Below are 27,038 nucleotides of genomic sequence, written 5' to 3'. Positions count from 1 at the left end.
GCAAAAAGTATGTCCGGTCGACTAGTCGTGAGATATAGAAGACTACCAATCATGCTTCTATATTGCGTTAGATCAATTGGTTTTCCACTCATCATTGTCAAGGCGAGTGCTTGTCGCCATTGGAGTGGACACTTCCTTAGAGTCACTCATATTGAATTTTCTAAGCATCTCTTGAGTGTATTTTGCCTGATGGACATAAATTCCATCTCGAGTTTGTTTGATTTCAAGTCCAAGGAAGAATGTCAATTCTCCTACTAGACTCATCTCAAACTCACTTTCCATGTGAGAAATAAATTCATTCAAATAGCCCTTGTTATTTGAGCCACAAATTATGTCATCGACATATACTTGGGCTACAAAAATATTTTCACCATCTCTACGCAGAAATAGTGTTGGGTCTATTTGGCCTCTCACAAAACCCTTTTCTAGTAAATATGTTGACAACCTTTCGTACCAAGCTCGAGGTGCTTGTTTAAGCCCATAAAGAGCTTTCTTGAGCTTGTATACGTGGTTTGGAGCTTCGGTACTCACAAACCCCGGGGGTTGTTCATCATAGACCTCTTCTTTAATGAAGCCATTTAAGAAGGCAGATTTAACATCCATTTGATAGAGTTTGAAACCTCTATGTGCAGCAAAAGCTAGCATCAAACGAATAGACTCTAATCGTGCCACGGGAGCATAAGTCTCATCATAATCGAGACCTTCGACTTGACTATAGCCCTTGGCTACAAGTCTTGCCTTGTTTCTTACAACTTCTCCCTTTTGATTTAACTTATTTTTGAAGACCCATTTAGTTTCAATAATGGTGGTCTTCTTAGGTCTAGGAACTAAGTCCCACACTTGGCTCCTTTCAAATTGACCTAATTCGTCTTGCATAGCTATGATCCAATCAGGATCGTGCAATGCCTCATCAACTAATTTTGGTTCAATCTCTGAAATCAATGCGACTTCATTAGACTCATTTATGAAGAATGACCTAGTCCTAACCCCTTGTTGAATGTCTCCCACAATTTGGTCTTGGGGATGACTAGAGGCTATCCTAGATTGTCTTGGTGTTGATGGTGCCTCATGAATGGTCTCACTAGGCACAGGCAAGGACTCAATATCTGGCAAAGGATCAGATTGAGTTCTTTGTTGCCTTTGTTCATCAACATCAGAGTCAACTTCGACTCGTTCTTCATTTTGATCATTCAAACTTAGATTTCTAAGTTCAAATTGAATTTCTCCTATACCCCTTGATTGATCATTTGAGTTAGGGATTTCTTCAAAAGCTACATCAGAGGACTCTTCAATCAATTTAGTCCTATTGTTGTAGACTCGATAGGTTTTGCTGGTGAGCGAGTACCCAACCAGTATCCCCTCATCAGCCTTGGCCGAAAATTTTCCAAGATGGTCCTTGGTATTTAAAATAAACACCTTACAATCAAACACCCTAAGATGTTTAATTGTAGGTGGTTTCCCAAACCAAAGTTCATGGGGAGTCTTTCCTAAAAACCTATGTATCAGGATTCGATTTTGCACATAGCAAGCTGTATTCACAGCTTCAGCCCACAAGTAACTCGGTAGTGAGTACTCATTGAGCATGCTTCGTGCAGCCTCTTGTAAGACTCGGTTCTTTCTCTCCACAACCCCATTTTGCTGTGGGGTCCTTGGAGTTGAGAACTCATGTCTATACCCTTTTTCTTGACAAAATTCTAAAAACCTATGGTTTTGAAATTCACCACCATGATCACTTCTAATGGTTTTAATTGTTGTTGATTTTTCATTTTCAGTTCTTCTACAAAAGGAAATAAAAATATCTATAGTTTGGTCCTTATGCTTCAAAAAGAAAGTCCATGTGTATCTAGTAAAATCATCAACGATTACCAAGCAATATCTACTTCCATTCAATGATATTATACTACTGCAATCAAATAGGTCCATGTGCAATAAATCTAAAGCAGTAGATGTACTTACAATGCTTTTACCTTTATGAACACCTTTTGTTTGCTTACCCTTTTGACATGCATCACATAGTTTGGTCTGTGGTACTTGATGCTGGGTAAGTCTCGCACTAATCCTTGGTTGGCCAACTTCCGGATGTTCTTCATATTGACATGTGCCAACCTTCTATGCCATAGCCAAGACTCTTCTTCTTTTGACATGAAACACTTAATCAAAGCATTAGTAGCACTTTTAAATGATACTTGATAAATATTATCAACCCTTGTGCCTACTAGTACCGTGTCAAGTGTGTCAATGTGTTTAACCAAACATTGACTTGAATGAAATTCAATTGTGTAACCCGTATCACACAATTGACTGACACTTAGGAGATTAAAAGTCATCCCCTTGACTAGAAGGACATTCTTGATATGGAGACATTCGGATATATGAATGTCTCCAACTCCTACAACCTTAAGACTACCATTGTTACCAAATGACACATTACCTCTATTTTTGTTTTGAATGGTAGAAAATAGTGACTTGTCCCCGGTCATGTGCTTGGAGCATCCACTATCAACAAACCAAGTTGATAGACGCTCCCCCTTTACCAATGCCTACAAGACACGAAAGATAGATGTTTTAGGTACCCAAATCTTGGGACCTAATGCATCTACAATGAAAGACTTAGGCACCCATGCCTTTGTTACCTTCTTCCTAGTCTCATGAACCCTAGAAACATGCGATCTATGAAATTGGGTTCTTGACACTAAAGAAATAAAACTAGACTCCTTAGGTTGGTATCCTAATCCAGCCTTGTTGTAGACCGCCCTTTGGGCATTTAGAATCATGTCTAAGGTCTTAGAGCTGGTTGAGAATTTCTCAAGCATTTTCTTGAGCTTCTCAATTTCACCCTTCAAGGTTTTGTTTTCATCCTCTAGGGCCTCTTGATAAAGGTCATCGACCTCATCTTCCCTAAGGGCCCTTAATTTCTCTATTTCATCTTTTAGCAGTTTAGTTTCTGTTTTTGATTTTTTAAGGGAAGTAGACAAATGTGCAATTGTTTTATAACACTTTTCTAAATGGGGAGATGTTACCTCTTCATCATCCGAAGATGATGAAGTCGCGGCTGAAGAGCTTGAGTCCTCACTCTGGACTCGGACTCCTCTCTTGCCATGAGGGCTAACTGCCGTGTACTCTTCTCCCTCTTCTCTTCCTCAGATGAACTTGAAGAAGACTCATCCCATGTAGCTTTTAGAGCCTTCTTCTTCTTGACTCTTTCCTCCTTCTTTTTGGCTCGTTTCTCCTTCCTTTTTAATTTCGGACACTCGCTCCGATAGTGTCCCTTTTTGCTGCACTCATAACATGTAACATTAGTTTTGTCAATATTTTGTTCACTAGGTTTACCTTTCCCTTTGTATCTTCTGCTCCTTCTCATGATTCTTCTCACGAAGTTGGCCATCTCGCTTGATGATGATTCACCTTCATCATCGGACTCGGAGGAGGATGAAGATGAAACAATTTCTTTCTCCTTCTTCTTTTCTTTCTTCCTTCTTCCCTCCTTGCTCTTTTCTTCTGCAACCAAAGCAATACCTTTCTCTTTTTGCCCTTTGTTAGCAAGTTCATGTAATTCCATTTCACAAAAAAATTCATCTAACTTAACAGTGGAAAGATCCTTGGATACCTTGTAGGCATCCACCATGGATGACCACAAGGCATTCCTAGGAAAAGCTTTTAGAGCATACCTTACGAGGTCACGGTTTTCTACTCGTTCATCCACCGAATGGAGACCATTGATGATCTCCTTGAACCTTCCATGTATCTCACTTACAGTTTCATTTTCCTTCATGACAAGGTTCTGTAGTTGGTTTAGGAACAAATCCCTCTTGGCGATCCGAGAGTCTCGAGTCCCTTCTTGGAGCTCGATGAGCTTGTTCCATAGATCCTTCGCACTTGTGAAAGGACCAACCTTGACAAGTTGATCCTTGGCTATCCCACATTGCAAAGTGACAACCGCCTTGGCATCGGCTTGTCCCTTGCGAGTTTGCTCGGTTGACCATCTCGATGAGTCAAGTTCCTTACCTTCTTCATCCTTCGGAGGTGAGAATCCCTCCTTGACGGAGAACCACATGGAGATATCGGTCTTGAGGTAATACTCCATGCGGCTCTTCCAATACTGGAAATCTGCTCCATCGAAGAAGGGTGGTCTGTTGGTGCTGAATCCTTCCTTCATGGCCATCTTGTTGCTCCTTGGAATGTTAGTCCAGATGAAGAGCACCAGGCTCTGATACCACTTGTTGGGATCTTAGATGGCTAGAGGGGGGTGAATAGTCTCTTTGAAAAACACTAAACAGAAATTTCTTCAAGAACTTTGTTAGCTCAGCACAGCGGAAATAGAAAAACTAAAACGAAAGAAAACAAACACACAGCAGACACAAGGATATACGAGGTTCGGGGATAACTTGCCCCTACTCCTCGGCGTGTCCGTAAGGAGGACGACTCCTTGATCTTTCGGTAGATCACACCCCGGACAAGATCCGGCTAAAGATGTCTCCTTCTCGGTGGAGCAACCTCTCAACAAAGTCTCAGATGATTATAGATTTAAGCACAAGACTTACAGTGGCTGAGAAAAATATTAAGATGAGCTTACAGCCACGCGGAGAAGAGAACAAAGCAGAGAGCGCACAATCAACCTTCTCAGCAAAGAGCTCACAGCTTCACCAACTTGCTTTCTCGAAGGCTTGATCACAAAAGACAGAGAATTCAGAATTATCCCTTTCTGAACTCCTCTTCTTCCTTCTTATGTCTCTCTGCTTCACTGGCTCGAATCACCGCCGTCTGCAGAATCGCTGCTGCCAGCCAGGCGTAGCCAATCACCTCTCCTCCTCTTCTGATTCTCTGAACACATGCCAATGGAAATCACTGGCGTCTCTGGATACCAACCAATGGGAAGAAGTCAAACTGAGCAGCCCAATCGTAATCGGATTTCGCCAGTGAACGTTGATGCCCCAAATGTATTTGTTGCAGCAAATTACAGTGAAAAGGGTACTTGTCTCCTTCTCTTAATGAAGCTTAATTTGAATCCAAACATGAGAATGTGACCTGCAACCTGCAAGCTAGAAAGACTCACAGCAAATGGTTAAAAACAGATAGGTGAATACAAATACGGCAATCAGAAAAAGTGCATGCAAAGCAAACAATACCGTGGGTCGGTCTGCAGACCGAACCACGCTTTCTGGATCATCTCTGATCGGTCTGCGGACCGATCAGGAACTAATCTGATCGGTCCCCAGACCGATCAGGCGTCGCTCTTTCCGAAGGTGCGCAGCTTCTGATCGGTCTGCGGACCGATCAGGCACTAATCTGATCGGTCCCCAGACCGATCAGATGTCGCTCGTCCCAGTGCTTAAAGCCTCCTGATCGGTCTCCAGACCGATCAATGAAATCTCAGTAGGCTACTGATTGATTTCTGATCGGTCCGCAGACCGATCAGTAAAATCACAGTGGGCTACTGATCGGTCTGCAGACCGATCGGATCGGTCCGACCGATCCAGCTTCTTGACTCAGTCCGGGTCGAGCCCTCTCTGACCTAGTCCGGAGAAACGAGCTCCCTAGCTCTCTCCGACTTCATCTGGTCCTAGAGAACGAGCTACCGAGCCCTCTCTGACTTCGCATGCCAAGCTTCCTTCTTGGACTTTTCAACACCAGATGTCCGATCACCCTTGATCCATCTGGATTTTCCCTTGCCTGGCTTCACTCACCAGGACTTGCCAACTGCCTAACATCCCAGTTAGGACTTTCCCACTGCCTGGCTTCACTCACCAGGACTTTCCAACTGCCTAATATCCCAGTTAGGACTTTCCACTCGTGCCAAGCTCCCTGCTTGGACTTCTCCAGTGCCAAGTCTCCATACTTGGACTTTTTCCCGAATCAGGTCAACCAAGTCAACCTAGATTAGTAATTAATCTGAGTTAAATATCTGATACAAACTTAAATCAGTGTCAACAGCAAAACAACATCCAGGTCAGACTGTATCAACAATAACAAAGCTCCAAATAGATTACCGTAATCGATTGGGCTATGAACCTTTCTATGCTTCACGAAAATATCCCCCAATCGATTAGGGAATCAATCTAATCTATTAGAACAATTCCTAGTCGATTAGGTAATTTGTCTAATCGATTAGGCACCTTATGTTCGAATCACATCTCTTGTCAATCGATCACCCTGATCGATTGACACTGCTCAATTGATTAAGTTAATCAATTTGAGTTCCAAAACCCTAAGATTCAGATTTAGGGTTTGTCAATCGATTCCACTCCTTGGCAATCGATTACTAAGTCTAATTTTAACCTTTTTGAAACTAAAATCACATCTTGTCTAGTATCCGATTGGCCTCAACCCACCAGGACTTCCATTGCCCAACATCTAGTCATTTGTGATATGTTAGGACTTTTCATTGTCTAGCATCATATCAACCTTGACCCATCAGGGCTCCTTCACCAAGTGTCCGGTCAACCTTTTACCCACTTGGACTTTTCATCTCTTGCCAACTCTAGTTGGACTTTCGATCATCAAGTGTTCGGTCAACTTTTGACTCACTTGGACATTTCCCTTACCTAGTGATATGCGTATTTTATAGAGTTTTTGATACATTTTATACACATTTTGACCTACTTTGCATGTATATATTTCACGATATTATTTCTTTATGCTTCGTTTTGATATTTTTTTCCCCTATTTCAAAATGTTGCTCTCATGTATTTTTTGTGAAAGGGCGTGAAAAGGAGCAAAAACGGAAGTTGAAGATTAAGTTTAGAAGCTCCTCATCGTGACACGAGTGTCCATGCCTACCGGCACGGATCGTGTTCTAATCAACGCATTCAACCAGAGGACCCATGCCAACCAACACGGGCTGTTCTCAAGCAACCGAACCGGCCACGGGCACCCGTATCACTCCTTGTCCTATATAAGTCGAACACCTCTTTGATTGGGGATCTCAACCGGGGGTCGTCCAAGGGCCCCAAAGAAGTTTCAGAAGGTGATCTAGAGCCAAGCCAACGCCATCTACATTAGGAAGGAAGATCAAGAGCAGCTTAGTGGAGGATTCACCGTATCAAGCCTAAGATTTTCTCTTCTTTCCCTAGTCATGGATGTCTGAGATATAAATTTTATTATTATATTATCTTTCAGCTTGTTTCCTTATTGATGGCATATTGTTTCTTTCCAGATTAGCACATTAAGACTATCTCAAGAATTTAAAGTCAACTATACTCTGTGGTCATTCTGGAAGTTTAGGTGGGAAGAAATTTGGCATTTGATGAACTCTTCGGTTAGACAACTAGACTTATCTTACTAATTCATCATCTTCTATTTCAACAATTACCTTACTACATCTAATATTGCTAACATATACAAAAAGTAAAATAAATACAGTAGAGATGAAAACAATAGGATACATGGGGTTAATTGAAAGTGTAAAATATATTTAAGAGCAATTAGGTGTTACTTTAATAATTCATAAAATAAGAGAAAATGAAGTGAAGATTATGAGTATGTTCGAAAATGACAATTATATTATTTAGTCAGAAGAGTTGTATATATTCAAGTGGAAATTGAAAAGGGTAGAGGCGTGCGATGGAAAATATACCCTTCTCTCTTTTGAGAGAAGAAAGTTAAGAAATTCACAATTCCGCAAATATTGTCCCTTTTTGCGAGGTTTAATTTTATAGGTTTAGTAGATACTTTGAAGGACATAAGCCCCGAGCATTAATTACATATGGAAGACCAATTGACCTTCAATCAAGGAGCTAAAATTATTGCTAAACAAGAGTGATAGCTGATGACATCCACTTCAATCTGCCCAAATATGAAGTCTCTATACTCCTCAGCTAAGCATATATGTTGATTATTCTTATCTTACTCACAAAATCCTCAAATACAAATTCTTTATCGAAAAATTAGTGATTTATTTTTCTTCCCTTTAGGAAAACATGTCATGCATACACTATATCAAACTTTACATGGTTTGCTCATGTCATGAAGTAATTAATGTTCCCTCATAGAATAGTTGCTAGAGATTTTTACAATTGCTTTGTTATTCAATATTCTTTCATAGAAGAGTTGCTAGAGATTTTTTACTTCATTGAAAAGCTTCCCTAGCCATATCTCTGTTCACATATGCCACAAGATAATTTTTGAAGATTAACCTTTATCACAATCATAGATTGTTCCTTACTTCTAGAAGTCACAAGATTACCCTACAATAATAATTTGAAGTTGTTCTTCATCCATAAAAGAAGATAATACCTAACTATCCACAGTGTAAATGATCATATCTTTCTTGAAAAAATAAATCTTTTTCATAAGTTATTCTTTAAATACCTCTGAATTTTACAAACTGTATCAAATTGTTTGTTCTTAGGAAAGTTCACGAATGGTTAAGTATAATGATTTCAAATGTGCTCTCAACTTGTGTCTAGGATATGCAATTTAGTTTGTTACTACCTCCATACTGAGCTAGTGTCTTGATCTCCAAATCCTTTAATTAGGCATCTCTTTGAACGAAGAAAAAAAACAGCACTAGTGTGTTGGGTTCGGATAGCAAAGCCTTCAGCAAAAAAATTTGACTCATCGGCAGAGATGGCATTTCTTGTAGTTCGTTAACAATAAATCAAATTTGATTCCATTAAACAATTCAATGACCTCGTTGTTTCCAAATTTAAATCAAAACAAAAAGGCAGGACAACAAGTCTATGCCTTGCTCTTTTTGGCACACTTGGCTTGGACTATGAGCGTGTTGGTCGACCCTGGGCACGCAGCGTCTACGCCGTAGGCCTCGGCTGACACTGGCAGCGCACACGACGGTTTCCCCAAGCATGTCTGTGCACAGGAGGCAATGCAAATCGGCGTCAAAGAATGCAGCAGCAGAATATGCGATTGCTGGTCTAGGCAACAAGACGTACCTGCTCCACCACTTTCTTGACGTTGGGCGAGTGGCAGTTGCCGACGGTGAAGTTGCCGCAGGCGCCGTCGGGGTTGCCGTAGCTCGCGAAGACGATGGAACGGATCACTTTCTTCTCCCCGCACTGCAAGTTCCCCTCTGGTTTGTCGCTGTTGGCAGCACTTTTGAGCTTGTTGTCCTCCCTCGACCACGAGTCAATTGGCGCGGTGTAGTTCTTGGACACGACAGTGCAAATGTTGTCCCGTTTCACTATCATCACCTTGATGTCCTCAGGGTTCCCTCCTTGCTCCTCCAGCACCACCATCAAGTTGCTCTTCGGCTTCAAGAAAGATCGCGGCACATGGTACCTAAACCACGCATCATCGATGGCGAAATCATCAAGATGAACAAGGGTTGAAATAAACTGAGGCATATGTTCACTCACATGTGTTGAGAAGGTTTTCCAAGAGGACTGAGGTAGTTGACCCAATAACGTCCGACGCCTTGGCCGTTGATCCACACCATGCCTTTGCCCATGGAGCTCAAGTCCAAGGACACCGGGTCGGTTCCAGAGGGACACTCAAAGTATCTCTGAGTAGAAAAGCGGCAAATTAATCTGTTCCCGCCACCATCTGATCCTTTTAAATCTCCGAAAAGAAAAGAACTGGTATCTCCTTACCTTGTACCATGTAATTGGAGTCCCACTCTTTGCTTGCACCCACTGAACTTTGTTTAGATTTTCCTCTTGGAAAATGCCTAATGCCTCTCCTGTTAGTCCCACCTGATGAGAAACAAAAACAACAAGCTCACTTAAATCCATTTAGTCGAGTTACTCGACATGAAGACATGAATTACTAACCTGGTGCTTCCATACTGCTTGTGACAGGTCTAGCGTGCCGGCATTGAGGCCTTGGATGACTACGCTATGCACACCGGAAACTCTATGTTCCAGGTACGCTCCGCTATCCTGAGTAATGGTTACTCGAGTTTGTAGAGCAATTGTAGGAGTTCTTACTATTGTTAATAAAGAAATTACTGAGGTTTCATTTTACCGGCATTCCCACTGTCCCTCCCAGTATAGCAATGCGATTGCCTCCGGTTTTCAGATCCGCGGGTTTCTGGAAGACGAAACTCTTCTCGATCTTGGTTCCATGAGCAGATCCTGAAATGATTGTGTTGAGTTTATGATCCTCAGCCAGGAAGAAGTTTCATGCTTTTAGTGGCACTGTGAGTTTAAAAAGGCACGAGGATACCTATGTATTCGCCGTTAACAAAGGTATGCATGATATGACCAAGGCTAGAAACTTGGATCACAGGGTGGATATCGTGTCGGAAAGGCAAGTCGTCGTCATTGAGCTTGAAGCTGCATTAGGAACACAACATAACAATCGAATCAGCAGCTATTACTTCAATTTCGTTTCCTGTTTTTTCAGAATGAGCATCTCGAGACTTTTACCTCGTTGTGTACCAAAGGTAATCTGTGGTGTCCTTAGTCATGTTATACAGTTCCATCAGCCCATTCGACTTAACACCCTTGGACGTCGGTACCACATCCTGGTACATCTCCCAATTGTTGTTCGCATTAGCGTCCTTGGAAGGGTCAAATGTCCTGGAATTGTGCTGAGCATTAACCTGCAAAAGTCGACAAAGGTGTTCAAACTACCCGCAAATAGTTCAAAGTTTGTGGTGTTGTAGTCTGATTACCTGCTGGGTATTGTATACTACAGTCTTACAATCCGGAAGGATGCTGATGGAGTGGCGGGGAAGGGCGAATTCTGTGCCTCTAAAGTTTACTTTTCCATCGAGCTTCGTATGTGTGTTTGTGAGGAAGGCAACACAGATTTTGTTCTCTGGTATCTCGTAAATCCGTGCCTGCAAAGTCCAAGACTTGAACATTTCAAAGGTGGGATAATTCTGATCACTGAACACTAGTCAGTTCAGTTGTTTGGATAGAATGCTCATCGAACATATCTCAGATGATCGATAAATCGCGCTCTTCGTAGTTTTACCTCCAAACCGGCCCCAAACTTTTGCAAGGAGTAAGATCCCCAAAGCAATCCTTTCCTGGACAGCTTCAATGCAGCATGCAAGTCCCTCAGATGACCCCTTTTAGGCTCCTTGGGCAAGCCTAGATCACCATAAAGCTCCATCTTATATCGATCGAAAATATTCAAAAGATTAGAATCTAAGATATCGTTACTTGCCATATTCATCGAGTGGGGCCTCGTCATAGTATCTGGTCATCACAAATGAAGCTCCTGTCCTTCCAAAGTTTGTTCCGCCGTGATACTGAAATCAAGGTGAAAGTGCAATGTTTCATACATCAATGGCAAGCTACAGTGATGTTTGAACTATTTGGGATCAGCTACATACCATGTAGTAGTTAACGAGTGTGCCATTTTTCGAGAAGAATCGTGCCACGGAGTATGAAAGATCCTCTGCTGATCTTTGAGATGGTGGATCACCAAATACTCTATACCTGAATGAATCGAAAAGGAGCTTCAGAAACACTACACGGCGCGATAAAAGTGCCGAATTGGATTGAAATTCTAGAGGACTAAAACACAAATGAGAACCAACTCACTGAGCAGTCCAGTTCTCAGTCCAAAGAGAAGGCTTGGTGGGGTGGTTTGGCCCCATAAACGTATCCCCACAGTTCCTTCCATTGCAAGCGTTGATCTAAATGTTCAAGAACACGTTTACATCGGTCAGAAACCGAAATGGAAGGAGACCTTCATCATATAAACTGTATTGGTCACTTACCACAGGGCCAGGAGCATCGTTCTGCTTGCACATCACCCAGGGAACGCCGACGTTGAGGCCAAGGGCCATGTTGGCTGCCCACTTTATGTATTCAGCCGAACCCGGAAGCGCTCGTGCTATGTTGTTGTATTCGTTCTCGATCTGATATAGTAGCCATTGATAAATTTTGACGAGAAAGAAACAAGAAAGAAAAAACCGTTAAATTGCTTTTAGTGGACCTGAGCAAGAATGATGGGGCCTCCTTGAGGAGCAAACAGCTTCTCATCCTGTAGCTTTTGCACAATCATCTTCACAAATTTCTCCATGTGATTCTGCAAGAGGTGAATCAAACTATTAAAATAATAATTAATTTTTAATTAAAATGATACTGTTTTAGTATCTTGTTGATATTCCGATATATAGTACCTATGTAAATTGGAGGAGAAAGGAGAAAAGAGACGAAGAAGAAAAAGATTGACAACTATTAAGTTTATTGTTTGCTTTCTATCTTAAATACAGTTCGATACACAAAGCACCCATTAAAAGGGATTGTTTCCACGATTAAACACACAAGAGGTATTGTTCCGGTGTTCAATAATATCGAGTTTTGATAATTTACAGATCGATTACCTTGAAAGCTTCATTGTCTGTTCGAAAGGTGATGTCCGGAACCTCCCTGAGCCAGTAGGGCAGCCCTCTGCGGTAAAATTAAGCGGGAACAATTAGAATCTAAAGCCATTGAATTAGTGACCGACCGTGAAAATCACACAAAACCATACCCATGATTCCATTCGCCCTGTACGAAGGGGCCCAGCCTGAGAACCACATACATGCCTGCCGCTTGCACCAGCTTGATGAATTTCACCAAGTCGCAATTCCCTTCGAAATTGTACTGTTGGTTTCATCAAAACAGAGTATTAATTAGTTAATTAATTACATTATAGCAAAATTATTAATTAATTAATTACTTAATTAAGCTAAATTAATTACCTGACCATGCACGGGCTCATGGGCGTTCCAGAACGTGTAGGTTTCGATCACATTCAGTCCTCCATCCTTGGCTGACTTGATCAGATCAGGCCACATCTAGTCACAATGTACAAACAACTAGTCGTTCAACGAGGGTCTCTTTCACAATCATCGTAATGCAAGGTAATATGGCATACCTCAGCAGTGCTTCGAGGGTAATGAATTGATCCGGAGAAGAATATATCTCTTTTGCCATTGATGAACAAAGAACGGCCATCATAGGTCACTTCTTGATCTCCGCGAGTGATCCTCGTGAGGAGCGTGAGGAGGAGGAGGACGGCGAAGAATGATCGTGAAAAGCCCATGACTATTCGACTTGGTAGCATAAGAAGTGTGAATTAAGTGGATGGGCAATATGATATGGCTCAGTTCGTCATGTTTCGAGGAAGAGATGAAGAGAATTGGTTGCTCTTGAGGAGGTTTAAGAAGGAGGAGGAGGTTAAATCGATGAGGATTTTAAAAATAGCAATGTGCTCGATGTAGTTCCATGTTTCTTGGGACTTAGAATTCTAGGGGTGGGGGGAGTGGTGATGGTTCATTGTGACTGCCGAATTTTCCTCCCGTTCGTTGTTCCATTCTTTCTCTCGATACCGGTTTGAAATATATAGATATATACTTATTCGTGGAAAAGAAATACTCCAATGAAATTAGAGAAATTAAACCAATTGAATTTAACACATTAATTATTAGAAGTCTTCTAGCATTAATTAAAATTTATACATGATAGGATCATATATTTTTATTAAATTATATCATACAGAATACTAAAGTTGATGATAATGATCGTGTCAATTCGGAATATCTAAGTACAAATTTGCATGACCATTATAGTCGAGGAAGAATTTCAAAAACCATCTTACAAACAATCTAGAATTGACTTGCCGTGTGTATTTAATTTAGACACAAAATAAGTGAGATGTTATGAGGATATTTAAGTTCAAGATGCATCTAGTTAAGCTAAGTATCATCTATACATATGGCATATGAATCATAAATTGATTAAAATTCGGGAAGACATATGTACAAGTATGTCTCAATGATTATGATTAAAAATTATTTTCAAATATCATTTAGAAACAGCTTTTGAAAATCTAGCTTTACTTGGCCACTGATATAAGTAATAAGACACTACAAAATAACAATGATTTAGGGACGAAAATCTGGGACAAATATTTTTCGTCCCAAAATTGCAACAACTTTGGCGACAAAAATAAAAATTGACTTAAATTACCAACAAAATCTACAACAAAATATTTTGGTCACAAATTTCCAACAAAATATATTTTAGCCCCAGATTCTGGGACGAATCTCGGATTCATCCCAGATTAGAAAAAATTTTTAAAAACAATTATAAGACTTAGATATGGACTTAGAGATATCAAAATTTCATAAAACAAGTTCTTATGAGTTTGTATTATTCTTCTAATCATGAAAACCACCTCATCCATAATTTTGATCCAATAAATTGAGTGTGGTATTTTTTTAACACAAATTAAATTTTATAAAAATAAAAAATTATCACACTCAATTTATTGAGTCAAAATTATGGATGAGGTCGTTTTCATGATCAGGAGAATAATACGAACTCATATGAACTTGTTTCATGATATTCTGATATCTCTAGGTCCATATTTAGGCATACTATTTTTTTTGTAAATTTTTTTTGAATCTAGGATGAATCCTCGTATTCAAATAAAATAAAAAAAATATTTTAAAAAATAGAAGACCTAAATATATACCTAGAAATATCAGAATTTTATTAAACAAGTTTCTATAAATTTGTATTATTCTCCTAATCATGAAAATGACCTCATCCATAATTTTGACCTAATAAATTGAGTGTGGTAATTTTTTTAACACAAATTAGATCATATACAAATAAAAAATTACCACGCTTAATTTATTATGTCAAAATTATGGATGATATTATTTTTATTATCAGGAAAATAATACAAACCTATAAAAACTTATTTCATTAAATTTCGATATCTCTATCTCCATATTTAGGCATTTTGATTTTTGTTCAACTCAGAATGTATATCTAGGTTTCATGAACAATCTCTTAGAGTTTTGCTCTAACTCATAATGTATATCCATAGCCCTAAATATGAATATAAAGATATCAAAATTTTATGAAATAAGTTTCTATGGGTTATTATTCTCCATCATAAAAACGACCTCATCCATAATTTTAACTCAATAAATTGAGTGTGGTAATTTTTTAAACACAAATTAGGTCTTATACAAATAAAAAAATTACCGCACTCAATTTATTATTTCAAAATTATGGATGATGTCATTTTTATGATCAAGAGAATAATATAAATCCATAGAACTTGATTTATGAAATTTTAATATCTCTAGGTTCATATTTAGGCCTTTTATTTTTTTTTATTTTATTTGATCAAGAGAATAATATAAATCCATGGAACTTGTTTTATGAAATTCTAATATCTCTAGGTTCATATTTAGGCCTTCTATTTTTTATTTTATTTTATTTGATTCTGGGATGAATCCTGGATTTGTCCCAGATTCAAAAATTTAAAAAAAATTAAAATACCTAAAGATGGACTTAGAGATATTAAAATTTCATAAAACAAGTTTTTATGGATTTGTATTATTCTCCGGATTATAAAAATGACCTTATCCATAATTTTAAGACAATAACTTAAGTATGGTAATTTCTTTTAACACAAATCAGGTACATTTCATTTTTTTAAAATTTTATTTTATCTTATTTTATTTTTATCCCAATCTGGGATGAATACAAGATTCGTCCTAGATTCAAAAAAATTTTTAAAAAAAATTAAAAAAGGCTTAAATATGGACCTAGAGATATCAGAATTTCATAAAACAAGTTCTATGAGTTTGTATTATTCTTTGGATTATGAAAACGACCTCATCCATAATTTTAACCTAATAAATTGAGTGTGGTATTTTTTTAACACAAATTAGGTCTTATACAAATAAAAAATTACGACACTCCATTTATTATGTCAAAATTATGGATGAGATCATTTTTATAATCAGGAAAACAATACGAACTCATATGAACTTGTTTCATGAAATTATGATATCTCTAGGTCTGTATTTAGGCATTCTATTTTTTTTTGTTTTTATTTTTATTTTAAAATCTAGGATGAATCCAGGATTCATCCCAAAATTCATCTCAGATTCAAAAAAAATTTTAAAAAAAAATTAAAAGGTCTAAATATGGACTTAGAGATATCAGAATTTTATAAAACAAGTTCCTATGGATTCATATTATTCTCCTGATCATGAAAATGACCTCATCCATAATTTTAACATCATAAATTAAGTATGGTAATTCCTTAAATACATGGACGGAGCCACCCAAGGGTTGTCCTGGGCTATAGCCCAGCCCTACTCACAACGTCAAGGGAAAGAAAAACTAATCGATTAATGCCCTAATGCAAGTAAATACAACCAAGAGGAAAACGAGAGGAGCCTCGGTCAGCTTTGACAATGTTCAACGGATCTTATTGCTTTGCTCACCAAGAAAACAAAGAAGAGAAGAATTATAGCTGACTGTTATGGATTGGGAAAAAAATTAATCGGAAGAAGAGAAGAATACTATTGTTCTTGCTCTTGCTAAACACAATGACAAGGGAAAATTGTCGCTTAAGGGATGAAGGAAACTTGGAAGAAACTTGTTGTTGAGATGTTGACCGGCCAACCGAAAGATGGCTGCTGCTACTGTTGAAAGCAAGACGCTGCTTTTGTTGTTGAGAGAGGACAACAACAACTGCTATTTGAGAGAAAGGAAGAGAGGGCAGCTTGGGCTGCTACTATTGAGAAGAGGAGAGCTGGAGAGGGAAAGGATGCAGTTTGGTGGTTAGAAGAAGAAAAAAAATAGCAAAGTTGTTGCTGTCGTCCAAGAAGAACAGAGTAGAAAAGAGAAGAAGAAGAAGAAAGGCAGGAAAAGAGTGAAAAAGTAAGCGTCGTGAGGCGGTGAGAGTGGCGGTGCAACTGCATACGTGGAGAGACAAGAGGAAAAAAATCTTGCTTAAGTCATTTTAAATTGATAGAATCAATTCATACATTTGGTCCAAATCAACTTCGAACAACATAATTTTTATCTTAGTGTCTATCCAATAAATTTATATTTTAAACATATTACATTCTTATTTCATTTCGTATTTGACAATTCAATTTTCTTCTGCTGTAAGATAGTAACATACTAGGAATGAACTCAGATCTCTTCTACAATACCCTTGACAGACTTAACCAACTTGGGATCAGCCCAGTCCATCTCTAATTCCTGGATCCATCCCTGCTTAAATATAAATTAGGTAATATACAAATAAAAAATTACCACACTCAATTTATTATGTCAAAATTATGAATGAAGTCATTTTTATGATTAGAAGAATAATATGAACCCATATGAACTTGTTTTATAAAATTCTGATATCTCTAGATCCATATTTAGGCATTTCATTATTTTTTATTATTTTATTTTTATTTTTTCCCAATCTAGGATGAATTCAGGATTCATCCCAGATTCTAAGACGAATCCTAGATTCATCCCAAATTCTGGAATGAATCCAGGATTCGTCCCAGATTCAAAAAAAATTTTAAAAAAATTTTAAAAAAATAAAAGGCCTAAATATGGACTAGAGATATCAGAGTTTAGAGTTTCATGAAATAATTCCTATGGGTTCGTATTATTCTTGATCATAAAAATGACCTCATCCATAATTTGACCCAATAAATTGAGTGTGGTATTTTTTTAACACAAATTAGGTCTTATATAAATAAAAAATTACCACACTCAATTTATTATGTCAAAATTATGAATGGGGTTATTTTTTAATTAGAAGAATAATACAAACTTATAGAAACTTGTTTCATGAAATTTCGATATCTCTAGGTCTATATTTAGGCATTATAATATGGGATGAATCCAAGATTCGTCCTAGAATTCATCCCCAATTCTGGGATGAATTCTGGATTTTTCCCAGATTTTGGGATGAATCCAGGATTCGTCTCAAATTTTAAAATTTAAAAAAAAATATATAAGGCCTAAATATGGACCTATAGATATCGGAATCATGAAAATGACCTCATCCATAATTTTAACCCAATAAATTAAGTGTGGTAATTTTTTTTAACACAAATTAGATCATATACAAATAAAAAATTATCACACTCAATTTATTATGTCAAAAATTATGGATGATGTCATTTTTATAATCAAGAGAATAATGCAAAATCTATAGGAACTTGTTTTATGAAATTCTGATATCTCTAGCTCCATATTTAGGTATTTTGATTTTTGTTCAACTTATAATGTATCTCTAGGTTTCATGAACAATCACTTAGAGTTTTGCTCAACTCATAATGTATATCCAAAACCCTAAATATGGACCTAAAGATATCGAAATTTTATGAATAAGCTTCTATGGGTTCGTATTATTCTCCTGATCATAAAAATGACCTCATCCATAATTTTGATCCAATCAATTGAGTATGCCAAATTTTTTTAACACAAATTAGGCCTTATACAAATAAAAATTTACCACACTTAATTTATTGTGTCCAAATTATGGATGAGATCTTTTTTATGATCAGGAGAATAATACAAATCAATAGAAACTTGTTTAATGAAATTCTGATATCTCTAGGTTCATATTAGGCCTTTTAATTTTTTTAAATTTTATTTGAATCTGGGATGAATCCAAGATCGTCCCAAATTTTGTAATGAATCTAGGATTCATCCCAAAATCTAGGACAAATCTAGGATTTGTCCCAGATTCAAATAAAAATAATAATTTAAAAAATTAGAAGGTCTTGATATGTACTTAGAGATATCAAAATTTTATTAAATAAGTTCTTATGAGTTCATATTATTCTCCTGATCATGAAAACAACCTCATCTATAATTTTAACCCAATAAATTGAGTGCCATAATTTTTTTTTAACACAAATTAGGTCATATACAAATAAAAAATTACCACACTCAATTTATTATGTCAAAATTATAGATAAGGTTATTTTTATGATCAGGAGAATAATACGAATCTATAGAAACTTGTTTCATAAAATTTTGATATCTCTAGGTCCATATTTAGACATTCTAATTTTGTTTAATTTTTTCCAATTTGGGACGAATCTAGGATTCATCCCAGATTTTGGGATGAAATTGGAGACAAAAATCCTTCATCACTAAAAAAAACCCTAAAATCTACCCAAGTCATGATCCCTTTTCCCTACCCCTGGTTTCCTTCTCTTTATAACAGCGGAATCTACCCAAGTCATGATCCCTTTCCTTACCCCGTTTTCCTTCTCTTTGTGGTGGCGACGGTGATCTCCATCGATTGACTCGATAAGACCCACTCTCCCCTTTCCCCTCTCCCCTCTCCCCTCTCTACGGCTGGCCGGGGCTAGCCCTGGCTAGCCACTTGTGGCTGGCCCTTGATGGACCCTAGCTGCCCACAACCGCCTGTGGTTGGCCGTGGCTGCCCTGGCTGGCCATGGTTGCCCATGGCTAGGCAGTAACTTCAGTGACTGTTCTTGTTCTTGGTAAATATTTGTTTGTGTTTGTCTTTATCTTCATGGTTCTGTCCCCTTTGTTTGTTATCTTATGGATACAATCATTGAGCCTCATTAATTATCTCTTTCTGTGGTAGATTGGAATATGGGTGCATGCTTGTTTGCATTTGAGATAGTTAAAAGTCGCATAGTAGCATTGACTGTTGCTGGAGTTTCTAGAATATTCCTCATCTTCTTTGGAGTGTATTACTGGTACCTTTGTTTCCTATGTCTCTTTTCCTAATATATTGGGATTTATTCGGTCGGTCGGCCCCTTGGATGGTCGTGGTCGGCCCCCTAGCTAGCCGTGGTCGGCCCCCTGGCTTGCCGGCTAGTCCTGGCTGGCCGACTGGCCTTGTTTGGGACAGCAGGCCAATCGTGACTTCCCGTGCCAACTGGCTATTCATTTCTCTTTTGTAATTGATTTTTTAACTTCATACTGTTGTTTGTGCAAGTTTCATTTTGCCGGGAGCTTAGGCTAGTTGGTCACCTATTTTTGGTATTTTTTGTTCATTATTATATAATTATTTTTTGTTATATAGATTTAACCGCAAGTTATTATGTGATTGTTGATTAATTGTAATAGATCCAATGTTTATATGATTAAAGTTCCTATAGATTTTCCCAATGGCATGCTATTGGTTCCTTTATGTTATATTTAGCTTTATGTGTAGTAATTGTTACTACAAGTACTTTGGTGTGTTTTCTGTAGGTACCTGTAATTCTTTGGCAAAAGGTATGGATACAAAAGAATGGGTCGCCCCAGTATCAAATAGTGCAGTAGCTATATGCTGAAAAATAACTACTTGACCTGTTACGACCGTGGAGGCACTAGCAGCTTCCTCTTTAGTGAGGGAGAATACTCTGGCATTGGCTGGAACTGGTGGAGCTTCCAACCTTCCTTGACTGAGCTGAGGTCCTTCCAGAGTTGCAGGCATGTAATGTAACTGAGGCTTGCCTCCATATTGTATTGGCTGTGGCTGAGGTGCTTTGAGCTTGTTAGGACACTCCCTAGCCATATGTCCTTCCTGCCCACACGAATAACATCCAGTCTTACCCAAAAGACAGACTCCTGGATGTATTTTCCCACATTTAGAACAGGGAGGGAACTTAGTCTGCTTGTTTGCTGGTCCCCCCTTCTGGTTACCTCTTGAGTTCCACTGCTTTCTCTTGTTACCTTTACCCTTCCAGTGCTGCTTATTTGCTTGAGGTTTCTGATTGCCAGCTGTCTTGTCTTCGATCTTGACTGGCTTATGCTGCGCTCGTTGTGCCCTGATGCTGTCCAGATAGTGCTCAGCGACTAATGCTCTGCTGACTAACTCTTCGCCAGTCTGAGGCTGATGAGCTCCACTACTCACATTAAGTGCTATCACTGGCTTCAGCATCCTAAGCATCAGTCTAACTCGTTCCTTCTCCGTGCTTACTAGCTCTGGGCAGATGCGAGCTAGCCTATTGAATCTTTTAACTGCTTCCTCCACTGTCAGATCACCCTGTCTGAACTCCATAAACTCCTCGTAGTGCTTATTGGTGATCCTTTGGTAGAAGAACTCGTCGTAGAACTCTGTCTCAAAATCAATCCATCTCATCTGATTGACTGCCCTCTTGCTTTTGACTCTCTCCCACCACATACGTGCGTCTCCAGTCAGGCAAAAGGAGGCACACTTGACCTTCTCGACTTCTGGCCAGTCAAGAAGCTCCATGGTGCTCTCCAGTGTTTTGAACCAAGCCTGGGCATCCCAGGGCTCAGTCGTGCCTGAGAAGCTCTCTGGTTTCAGTTTCAGCCACTGTATGAGGTAGGCTTCTTGTCTCTGGGGTGCTGTGACGACTCCCTGGGCAGCTGGTGGAACCTCAGTTACCACTGGAGTCTCCACAGTTACTGTTGGAGGTGTGGGAGGAGCTGGTTGCTGATTCGCCATCAGATTGACGATCACTTGCTGTTGCTCTGCTACTTGTCTCTGGAGTTGAGCAACAACTTCAGAGAGATTTGGTTCAGTTGCTCCTGGCCCTTCGTTCTCTTGAGCCTGGTCCTCAGTACGAGCGGTACGGGGACGTCCTCTTCTTGACATCTAATTATGCAAAGAAAGGAAAACTTGATATATTCTTTATCCTTTCTAACCAAACTTAGGTATATGAATAAAAGAGAAACAAACTTCTATCTTACAGAAGCACATATAAGCAATTTCTCCATACTGCAAATAATAAAGAAGCATAAAAGGAAAAACTTAAATACTTTCTTACTTGAAGACGGCAAGGATGATGCTGATGTGTGTGTGATGCTGGAGAATGAGAACCTGGCTCTGATACCAACTGTAACGACCACCCTTCTTACTACTCTCTAAGGGTGACCGTTACTTATCTACTAACTCTACTTAACCGGTTTATTAAAAATCTCTAGGAAAACCCTACCGAAAAATTTCGGCAGAGTCTCCACTGTACCGGTGACCATTTTCCATAATACAAGCATAATATACTCAGCCACAGGCGACTGGAAATATATCTCAATCAACCACGCAGTTTAATAAGAAATGAAAACTAACCACAACCACGCAGTTTAATAATTCAAATCATGCAGATAATGAAAAACCGAAAACATACTTCTTACTACATAATTTTCTTATCAACTTAATAAAAAATTAAACTAAACAATTTCTTAAACTAAATGAGTTCTTTAGCTAAGTCCCAAGGACCTCCATAGTCCACACATCACACACTCCTCTTGCATCTCCTTGGCGTCTTCCTTTACTGTATCTTTTCTTTCCCTTTATCTGCAGTAGAAGGAAATGCAGTCTATAAGCATAAAGCTTAGTGAGCGCTATCTACTCACAAAAACTCGATATGCGTGTATATAAATAAGAACATGATAAATCTGAATGCTAACATATAAAACTACTCCTGCTCATATATAGCAAAGGAAATCACGCTAACTGAAATACTAAACATGTATAGTTTATCATGCTCATGAACTAATAAAAGAAGCATACTAAACATGTAAAACTACTAAACATGTAAAGATACTAAATATATAAAACTACTAAACATGTAAAACTACTAAACATGTAAAACTACTAAACATGTAAAGCTAAACATGCTCATAAGAATAAAACTATAACAGCATGCTGAAAGCAAATAAAACTAAACATGCTGAATAATCTAATAGCAAGAAACAAATAAAACTACTACTGCATGCTTCAAATAACAAGAAACTAAACTTTATAATTCTAAACATATTTGAAGCTTGTTTCATTTGTTTCAAAACTTATACTTTAATACTTCAAAATAATAATAAACTTTTTTTGGGCCCGGCATTGTACCACTTTGCGCGCATTCTTAATAAGAATCGAGGTAGCTAATCCCGAAACTACTAAGATACTTCTAGGCCTTGTGCCTAGGGGCAACTTGGAGCCCATCCCTTGGACCTTGTGTCTGGTACATGCCCTTTAAAAAGTAAAATACTTTCTTTATAACTTCTTTATACTTGCCCTTACTTGGCATTTAAGCAAACACCTTGTGTGCGCTTTTGATATTAAACACCTTGTGTGCGCTTTTGATATTAAACTTCTGAAATTGGGATCAAGTTAAAGTCTTGGTCTTTCTTAACTTACAACTTCTCATATTAGTCCAATAGCAAAAGACTAAAGACAGGAATCATTACTGCTCATGTTAAACTGATACTTTAAAATGGCAGGGCTGCTCATGCTACTAAATCAACAATAAGTACTAAATCTGAAATGCTACAAGGTGCTGTTCGTACTTGTAAAATGCTCAAGAAATAGATATTGAATTGCTAAAAAAAGAATTAACTATGCATACTTTAAGCTTAAGCTGTTCATGTTCGTTGAGCATAGGGATCCAAGACTAAAGATGTTAAACATACTAAGGATCAAAATATGATTACCCTTTTAGCAGATCTAAACTCCTATCGTCGGAGCTCGACGGCGCGGATATTTATAGCCGGTCGGCGCGGCTCTCGATCTTTAACGACGGAGCTCGTCGGCGCGGATATTTATAGCCGGTCGGCGCGACTCTCGATCTTTAACGACGGAGCTCGTCGGCGCGGATATTTATAGCCGGTCGGCGCGGCTCTCGATCTTTAACGTCGGAGCTCGACGGCGCGGATATTTATAGCCGGTCGGCGCGGCTCTCGATCTTTAACGACGGAGCTCGTCGGCGCGGATATTTATAGCCGGTCGGCGCGACTCTCGATCTTTAACGACGGAGCTTGTCGGTCTTCCGCTCGGGGATTTATAGACGCCGGCTCGTCTCTCGATTTTTAACGTCGGAGCTCGACGGCGCGGATATTTATAGTCGGTCGGCGTGGCTCTCGATCTTTAACGTCGGAGCTCGACGGCGCGGATATTTATAGCCGGTCGACGCGGCTCTCGATCTTTAACGTCGGAGCTCGACGGCGCGGATATTTATAGCCGGTCGGTGCGGCTCTCGATCTTTAACGACGGAGCTCGTCGGCGCGGATATTTATAGCCGGTCGGCGCGGCTCTCGATCTTTAACGACGGAGCTCGTCGACGCGGATATTTATAGCCGGTCGGCGTGACTCTCGATCTTTAACGACGGAGCTCGTCGGCGCGGATATTTATAGCCGGTCGGTGCAGCTCTCGATCTTTAACGACGGAGCTCGTCGGTCTTCCGCTCGGGGATTTATAGACGCCGGCTCGTCTCTCGATTTTTAACGTCGGAGCTCGACGGCGCGGATATTTATAGCCGGTCGGCGCGGCTCTCGATTTTTAACGTCGGAACTCGACGGTGCGGATATTTATAGCCGGTCGGCGCGGGTCTCGATCTTTAACGACGAAGCTCGTCGGTGCGGATATTTATAGCCGGTCGGCGCGGCTCTCGATCTTTAACGACGGAGCTCGTCGGCGCGGATATTTATAGCCGGTCGGCGCGGCTCTCAATCTTTAACGACAGAGCTCGTCGGGCTTTTAAGCCTAATTTGGACAACGTTTACCTGGCCGAACGGCACAGGGTCTTCGGAATTGAGCCTTTGGCTCGTACAATATACCTCCGGCTGAGCAGCTCGGGGCCTTCGTCCTTGAGCATTTTGCTCGAATAATTTACCTCCGGCCAAACGGCTCGGGGCCTTCGAACCTCGAGTCTTTGGCTCGGCTAATATACCTCCGTCCGAACGGTACGGGGCCTTCGTTTTTTTATGCCGATGCAAGGATATCGCACGCCCGGCCGAACGGCTTGGGCCTTCGTCCTTGAGCATTTTGCTCGAATAATTTACCTCCGGCCAAACGGCTCGGGGCCTTCGATCCTCGAGCCTTTGGCTCGGCTAATATACCTCCGTCCGAACGGTACGGGGCCTTCGTTCCTCGAGCCTTTGGCTCGGCTAATATACCTCCGTCCGAACGGTACGGGGCCTTCGATACTCGAGCGTTTGGCTCGGATAATTTACCTCCGGCCGAACGGTCCGGGGCCTTCGATCCTCGAGCCTTTGGCTCGGCTAATACACCTCCGTCCGAACGGTACGGGGCCTTCGATACTCGAGCGTTTGGCTCAGATAATTTACCTCCGGCCGAGCGGTCCGGGGCCTTCGATCCTCGAGCCTTTGGCTCGGCTAATATACCTCCGTCCGAACGGTACAGGCTTCCCATCGAGCTCGGGGCTCGGCTAATATACTCCCGGCCGAGCGGCACGAGCTTCCCATCGAGCTCGGGGCTCGGCTAATATACTCCCGGCCGAGCGGCACGGGCTTCCCATCGAGCTCGGGGCTCGGCTAATATACTCCCGGCCGAGCGGCACGGCCTTCCCATCGAGCTCGGGGCTCGGCTAGTATACTCCCGGCCAAGCGGCACGGGCTTCCCATCGAGCTCGGGGCTCGTCTAATTTACTCCCGGCCGAGCGGCACGGGCTTCCCATCGAGCTCTTGGCTCGGCTAATATACTCCCGGCCGAGCGGCACGGGCTTCCCATCGAGCTCGGGGCTCGGCTAATATACTCCCGGCCGAGCGGCACGGGCTTCCCATCGAGCTCGGGGCTCGGCTAATATACTCCCGGCCGAGCGGCACGGGCTTCCCATCGAGCTCGGGGCTCGGCTAATATACTCTCGGCCGAGCGGCATGGGCTTCCCATCGAGCTCGGGGCTCGGCTAATATACTCCCGGCCGAGCGGCACGGGCTTCCCATCGAGCTCTTGGCTCGGCTAATATACTCCTGGCCGAGCGGCACGGGCTTCCCATCGAGCTCGGGCTCGGCTAATATACTCCCGGCCGAGCGGCACGGGCTTCCCATCGAGCTCGGGGCTCGACTAATACACTCCCGGCCGAACGGCACGGGCTTCCCATCGAGCTCGGGGCTCGGCTAATATACTCCCGGCTGAGCGGCACGGGCTTCCCATCGAGCTCGGGGCTCGGCTAATATACTCCCGGCCGAGCGGCACGGGCTTCCCATCGAGCTCTTGGCTAGGCTAATATACTCCCGGCCGAGCGGCACGGGCTTCCCATCGAGCTCTTGGCTCGGCTAATACACTCCCGGCCGAGCGGCACGGGCTTTTAGCTCGAAGAACTATAATAAATCTTACAACGGAAAGAGGATAACTGAAGAACTGACCTGCCGACCAGCGAGGGTTCTGACCCAATTTCTCGACTCCCGAATACCCGTGGAGTGATGCAGAATATATATACTTGTCGAAACTCATCATGGCTTCCTCGTCGGACCGATATCGGGGCAGGAGTTACTCCCACTTGAGTGCTGGTCGGACCCTTATTTTGCCCCCATTTCTAATGCTTCTCCGGTCGTTCCTCCTGGGCCGCTCAGATATCCGCTCAGCTTGAGCCTTCTGTTTTTGTTGCTCCACGAGCTTAGCTACTCTTGCCTCAATTAGAGCGTCGAGTTTCTCCTGGGAGAGCGTCACGGTGAGGTCGTCCAGCTTCGTCCATCTATTCCGCTCGGATACAGGCGCGTTCCCACAGACGGCGCCAAATTGATCCTGTCCGAACCAGGCTCAATGGACGCTGGGGATGTGGCGCTCCCTGCTGGATCCTCGAGTGCTCCGGTGAACCTGCAACAAAACCGAGCCGGGGGGGGGGGGTGTCCCGGCGACGACCCTCCGACGCTCAAGTTAGGCGAAGGAATAAGAAAGTGGCTTAGAAAATGGAGACTTGTGTACCTCCGGTTGAAGAAATGGAGGCCTTATATAGACCTCTCGAAGGAGCCTGGGCACACCAATCGAAGCGATCACCTGCTTTCGACAATGCCTAGGTGTGGGCCTGTCAGAAGGGCATCCATAAGACCATACTGGTACTGTATCAACCTTTCCGTGACGTGATGATGGGGCCTTTAATAGTGCCATCTTGCGTACAGTCTAATTATCATGCCTTTGCTGACATATCCTATCCCGAGTCGAGCGAATAGGCCGCTCGGCTAACCACTGTTCCCTCGCCACGATTCCGGCCGAGCGGACACCTCCGCTCGGCCATTCTGTCCTCGGCCGAGCGGACACCTCCGCTCGGCCATTCGGCTCCGGTTCTGCTTTGGCGTCGGAAACCCAAACCTTTGGCTGGGTAATCTCTGGTTCCGCTCGGACGGGACCCCATCTGTGGGTCCCCCATTCTTACCGCCGGATCAAATATTATACAATTATTTAAAATTAAATCATGCTTACTTACTTTAGCGTCTGACGTGCCCTCGTGCAGCTCGATTAGTTTGTTCCACAACTCCTTCGCACTTGAAAATGGTCCGACTCTATTCAGTTCTTCTTTTGTCAACCTGCATTGTGGCATGCAAGTGGCTTTGGCATCTGCTTCCACCTTCTTCCTGATGTCGGCGTCCCAGTTGGTGCAGGAAACCAGTTCTCCGGTGCCGTCACGTGGTAGCTCGAGACTGGTCTG

General features: G+C 41.2%; 1 protein-coding gene across 1 annotated transcript; it reads right to left on the bottom strand.

Moving 5' to 3' along the window:
• Window positions 1-8,676: 8,676 nt before the first annotated feature.
• On the bottom strand, window positions 8,677-12,942 carry LOC121999756 (beta-galactosidase 11-like). The gene is made up of 19 exons (XM_042554396.1): window positions 12,775-12,942; window positions 12,599-12,694; window positions 12,388-12,500; window positions 12,239-12,305; window positions 11,848-11,940; window positions 11,630-11,770; window positions 11,451-11,545; window positions 11,240-11,345; window positions 11,071-11,155; window positions 10,876-10,994; window positions 10,571-10,738; window positions 10,323-10,498; window positions 10,120-10,229; window positions 9,919-10,028; window positions 9,726-9,833; window positions 9,546-9,647; window positions 9,312-9,457; window positions 8,889-9,234; window positions 8,677-8,805 (listed from the first exon to the last, which is right to left on the bottom strand). The coding sequence occupies exons 1-19, from the start codon at window positions 12,940-12,942 to the stop codon at window positions 8,677-8,679; spliced, it is 2,478 nt and encodes an 825-aa protein (XP_042410330.1).
• Between the last annotated feature and the right edge of the window lie 14,096 nt (window positions 12,943-27,038).

Source organism: Zingiber officinale, chromosome 7A (assembly GCF_018446385.1).
Source record: "Zingiber officinale cultivar Zhangliang chromosome 7A, Zo_v1.1, whole genome shotgun sequence".
NCBI lineage: Eukaryota > Viridiplantae > Streptophyta > Magnoliopsida > Zingiberales > Zingiberaceae > Zingiber > Zingiber officinale.
Note: the sequence above shows the minus strand (reverse complement) of the source record. Positions and strands in the feature narration are given on the sequence as shown.

What these genes read in the sequence shown, in the direction of transcription:
- LOC121999756 (XM_042554396.1), bottom strand. Translation starts at nt 12,942, where the DNA reads ATGGGCTTTTCACGATCATTCTTCGCCGTCCTCCTCCTCCTCACGCTC. An exon ending in CACTCGTTAACTACTACATG is followed by an intron (nt 11,156 to 11,239) that starts GTATGTAGCTGA and finishes CCTTGATTTCAG; the next exon opens with TATCACGGCGGAACAAACTT. An exon ending in TAGTATACAATACCCAGCAG is followed by an intron (nt 10,499 to 10,570) that starts GTAATCAGACTA and finishes CGACTTTTGCAG; the next exon opens with GTTAATGCTCAGCACAATTC.